The 5000-nt window shown below is 47.6% G+C and overlaps 1 protein-coding gene across 1 annotated transcript in view; it reads left to right on the top strand.

Moving 5' to 3' along the window:
- Nucleotides 1-5000, top strand: part of LOC306841302 (kinesin-like protein KIF1C) — a 26759-nt gene that overhangs the window by 6246 nt on the left and 15513 nt on the right. The window contains exons 2-5 of the mRNA XM_079371101.1: nt 2095-2222; nt 3437-3513; nt 4175-4253; nt 4563-4663. Coding sequence (XP_079227227.1) covers nt 2117-2222; nt 3437-3513; nt 4175-4253; nt 4563-4663 — 363 coding nt within the window. The 5' untranslated portion in view covers nt 2095-2116. The remainder of the gene's footprint in view (nt 1-2094; nt 2223-3436; nt 3514-4174; nt 4254-4562; nt 4664-5000) is intronic.

Raw genomic sequence — 5000 nt, 5'->3', positions numbered from 1 at the left:
CTCGTGCTGTTTCAGACAGGCCGCTCAGCTCCGGTGGCTTAGTGGTTAGTTTGCACGTCTCAGGTACAGATGCTGCAATCTCCCAAACGGACGAGATAATCTGACCTTTGACCTGGTTTCCCTCTCTCTCTAAACTGATCTCTGACTCGACCATTGTGTGTGTGTGTGTGTGTGTGTGTGTGTGTGTGTGTGTGTGTGTGTGTGTGTGTGTGTGTGTGTGTGTGTGTGTGTGTGTGTGTGTGTGTGTGTGTGTGTGTGTGTGTGTGTGTGTGTGTGTGTGTGTGTGTGTGTGTGTGTGTGTGTGTGTGTGTGTGTGTGTGTGTGTGTGTGTGTGACAGACTAAGAGAGAGAAGAATGAAAACAGCAGATAGAGAAGGAAGATGAGGGACAGAGGTGAGAGCGCTGTGGTTTCCATGGAAACGCAAAAACACATAACAGAGGACAGGAATGTAAAGAGTGGAAACATTACTGAGAGGAAAGAGCAGAAACAAAGAAGGAGCTGTGGAAACCAATGAAGAACTTACATGAACATGGAACGAGAAAACAAGATGGAGGACAGGAGGGATCAGACTGAAGCAGCGATGTGTCAACAAAAGAAGAGACATCAAACCTGAAAGGAGAAAACTGAAAAACAAAGAGATGAGAGAAAAGAGTAAAACGAGCGGCTGGAAGAGAAAACTGGTTTGAACATAAAACAAGTGATGGAAAGTTTCATCTGAATATAAACAGGAAGTTTATCATTTATTATTGGACCAAACTGACTTTAGAAATGTAATGAACATTAAAACACTTTAAAGGACCAATCAGAGAGCTGCTCTCTTCCTGTGTGATCAATCAGCCAATCAGAGAGCTGCTCTCTTCCTGTGTGATCATGAAGGAAACCTGTTGTGTTGAAGCTTCTCTGACAACAATGCAGCAGCCAGTATGTCCTCCTTCTAACTTTAGATTCTGCTCCTGAATGCTCTGGATCTGATTGGACCAGAGAAGGTAGGCGGGGCTTTGAAGGCCGTTTTGGACGCCCCTGGGTTTGCCAGATATGAGAGCAGTTATCAGGTGAACAGGTGTTGCAGCGATGGAAGCGGGCAGTGGAACTGCTTCAGATAGAAGTGATTGTACCCGAGCTAAAAAGCCTCTGCATGTTTCTAATAAGCTCCAGCAGCAGAAAGCTGCTCAAACTAGGATCAATGTTGGAGATGAAACATGGAGAGAGGTTAGAACGCAGAAAGCTTTACAGACCCATGCAGAGCTGGCTAAACACTGAAGCTACAGTGTCCACCACATGCAGAGCTGGCTAAACACTGAAGCTACAGTGTCCACCACATGCAGAGCTGGCTAAACACTGAAGCTACAGTGTCCACCAACATGCAGAGCTGGCTAAACACTGAAGCTACAGTGTCCACCAACATGCAGAGCTGGCTAAACACTGAAGCTACAGTGTCCACCAACATGCAGAGCTGGCTAAACACTGAAGCTACAGTGTCCACCAACATGCAGAGCTGGCTAAACTCTGAAGCTACAGTGTCCACCACATGCAGAGCTGGCTAAACACTGAAGCTACAGTGTCCACCACATGCAGAGCTGGCTAAACACTGAAGCTACAGTGTCCACCAACATGCAGAGCTGGCTAAACTCTGAAGCTACAGTGTCCACCACATGCAGAGCTGGCTAAACACTGAAGCTACAGTGTCCACCACATGCAGAGCTGGCTAAACACTGAAGCTACAGTGTCCACCACATGCAGAGCTGGCTAAACACTGAAGCTACAGTGTCCACCACATGCAGAGCTGGCTAAACACTGAAGCTACAGTGTCCACCAACATGCAGAGCTGGCTAAACTCTGAAGCTACAGTGTCCACCACATGCAGAGCTGGCTAAACACTGAAGCTACAGTGTCCACCACATGCAGAGCTGGCTAAACACTGAAGCTACAGTGTCCACCACATGCAGAGCTGGCTACACACTGAAGCTACAGTGTTTCTACATGCAGAGCTGGCTAAACACTGAAGCTACAGTGTCTCTACATGCAGAGCTGTTTGAGCAGCGACTGATATTTTTCTCTCTGTCTGACCTTGCTCTCTGATTGGCTGTTTCCAGGTGGGTTTGGCGGAGCTGAGTGATGGCGGGAGCGTCGGTTAAGGTGGCAGTGCGAGTGCGCCCGTTCAACTCAAGAGAGACGGGACGTAACGCAAAGTGTGTGATCCAGATGCAGGGAAACACCACCTGTAAGAAGCCACACACACACACACACACGCACACTTCACAGGTTTTTTGAGGTCACATTCGGGGTCTTAACACATTTTTATAAAGATTAAACGCTCACCCAAAAATCAGCTTACTCTCAATCTTTGTCCCTGTTGTGACAGACGATGACTGGTCTTAATACTTTATTCTGTCCCCATACTGTAGGATAAGTCAGCTTACACACACGGTTTACATTAATCTTCTTTAGACTAACCCAAGTTACACACTCGCTGTGTGACGGCGCCGCTCTCATTTTGGCGTTCATGTTAACGAGCGTTGAGACTGGTGGCGTGAGCAGCCAAACGTGCCATTAAAATATGTAGAGCGCCAGTTTGGCCATATTTAAACAAATATTTATGTCTCATGATAAACAATGCAGGGCTACACTTCCTGTTTTCTTTTCAAACTAAAAGCATTATCTCCACCCACGGACTCCGCCTCCATCCTCGAGATAAACATTTACACAGGTCCGCCATTTTTATTCTGGCTGGCGGGAAAACTCAGAGAGAGCTGGTTTCTCGCCTCTGTGTCCCCACAACGTCAGTAAACCAGTTTACTGTCACACACACACACACACACACACACACACACACACACACACACACACACACACACACACACACACACACACACACACACACACACACACACACACACACACACACACACACACACACACCTGGTTGAGTCTGTCCAACAGTTTAGACACAAGTTGTTTCTCTGCTGGTCACATGACGTGAAGAAGTCTTAAAGTTTCTACAAAACGATAAATCTGGAATAATGTGATTTTCTGTTCCTGAGAGGAATTCTTGTTTCCTTTACAAACCGTTCTTGGTTTTAATGTGTAATGCTCTGAGTCTCAATGGGTTTAAAAAGGCATCAGCAATCCCAGCATGCATCAGCCTGTCATGTGACCTTTGAACTGTGAGGCGCAGTATAAACTCAGAGTTTATTTTGAGCCTGTTTGTAGCAGCCATGCGGCCGTCTGAAACACTCACATTACTACACCTCCGTAACGTGTTTATGAGTCACAGTTACATCATTCACTTTCATGTTAGGAGCTGCAGCACATAAGATCATCAGACCTGCAGGAGTCTGTTCCACAGAGTGCACCGCTTCCTTATTTAATACAACATGTCTTTAATACAAACAGAAAACAAACCAGCTGCTTATGTAACTTCCTTTTATTTTCCAGGTATCTCCAACCCCAAGCAGCCCAAAGATGGAGCCAAGAACTTCACATTCGACTATTCCTACTGGTCACACACAGCGGTGATAACACACACACACACACACACACACACCACACACCACACACACACACACCACACACCACACACACACCACACACACCACACACACACACACCACACACCACACACACACACCACACACCACACACACACCACACACACACACCACACACACACACACACACACACACACACCACACACACACACACACCACACACACACACCACACACCACACACACACACCACACACACACACACACACACACACACACACACACACACACACACACAGCAGCTCAGTTCATGAAACCAGTTAGACTGAGACCAGTTTGACCAGTTAGAATGGGACCAGTTGGACCAGTTGGGCTGGGACCAGTTAGACCGGGACCAGTTGGACCAGTTGGACTGGGACCAGTTAGACTGGGACCAGATTGACCAGTTAGAATGGGACCAGTTAGACCAGTTGGACCAGTTAGACTGAGACCAGTTGGACCAGTTAGACTGGGACCAGTTAGACCAGTTGGTCTGGGACCAGTTAGACTGGGACCAGTTAGACCAGTTGGTCTGGGACCAGTTAGACTGGGACCAGTTAGACCAGTTGGTCTGGGACCAGTTAGACTGGGACCAGTTAGACCAGTTGGACTGGGACCAGTTGGACTGAGCTGTGTGTCCCTGCAGGCGGATGACCCGAGCTTCGCCTGTCAGAGGCAGGTGTATAAGGACATCGGGGAGGAGATGCTGCTTCACTCCTTTGAAGGTAAAAGTGTGAAAGCTGCTGACTCAGCAGATCTCAGGTCGGCCATGTTTGTCTGATGCTTCCACAGACAGCAGCGTCACATTAAACAACATGCTAATGCTAACGTGTAGCAGTGTCAACATGCGTAATATTTGTGATGCTACATATTCTGATGCTAACGCTGCAGATGCGTTAAAACAACCCGCTGGAGGAGTGTTAGGGTTAGTGATCAGAACCAGTTCAGCTTCTGATCACTTTCTGCTTTAGTCTTGTAAACAGCAGTGTGAGTGTGTGATGTTCAGGATGTCTCTCCATCCCGCCGTCTCCTAGGATACAACGTCTGCATCTTTGCGTATGGACAGACGGGAGCTGGGAAGAGCTACACCATGATGGGCAAACAGGAGGCGGGACAGGAAGGGATCATACCGCAGGTAAACTCCTCGCAGTCCTTCCATTATTATCTCCATCGAGAGTGAACCCAGAACAGCACAGGTCAGTGTGACCTCTGAACGACCTTCAGACCCTGAGACGATTATGTCCACCATGTTTAAAGACTTTTCTCCTTGTTTGGATTATTATTAAACAAACACGTCACTTACACTGTGTGTGGGTTTAATCTGGGATTAGGTTTAGGACTGTGTTTGGTCTTTTGGGGACCTTCCTGGTGTGTGATGGGCTCATGGGGTCCTGACTGTGTTTGGACTGGTGTTCAGTCTTTTGGGGACCTTCCTGGTGTGTGATGGGCTCATGGGGTCCTGACTGTGTTTG

This window comes from Symphodus melops (assembly GCF_947650265.1).
Source record: "Symphodus melops genome assembly, chromosome: 20".
In the NCBI taxonomy this organism is placed as follows: Eukaryota; Metazoa; Chordata; class Actinopteri; order Labriformes; family Labridae; genus Symphodus; species Symphodus melops.
The sequence above is the reverse complement of the archived record's forward strand: the minus strand, read 5'-3'. Positions and strand labels throughout refer to the sequence as shown.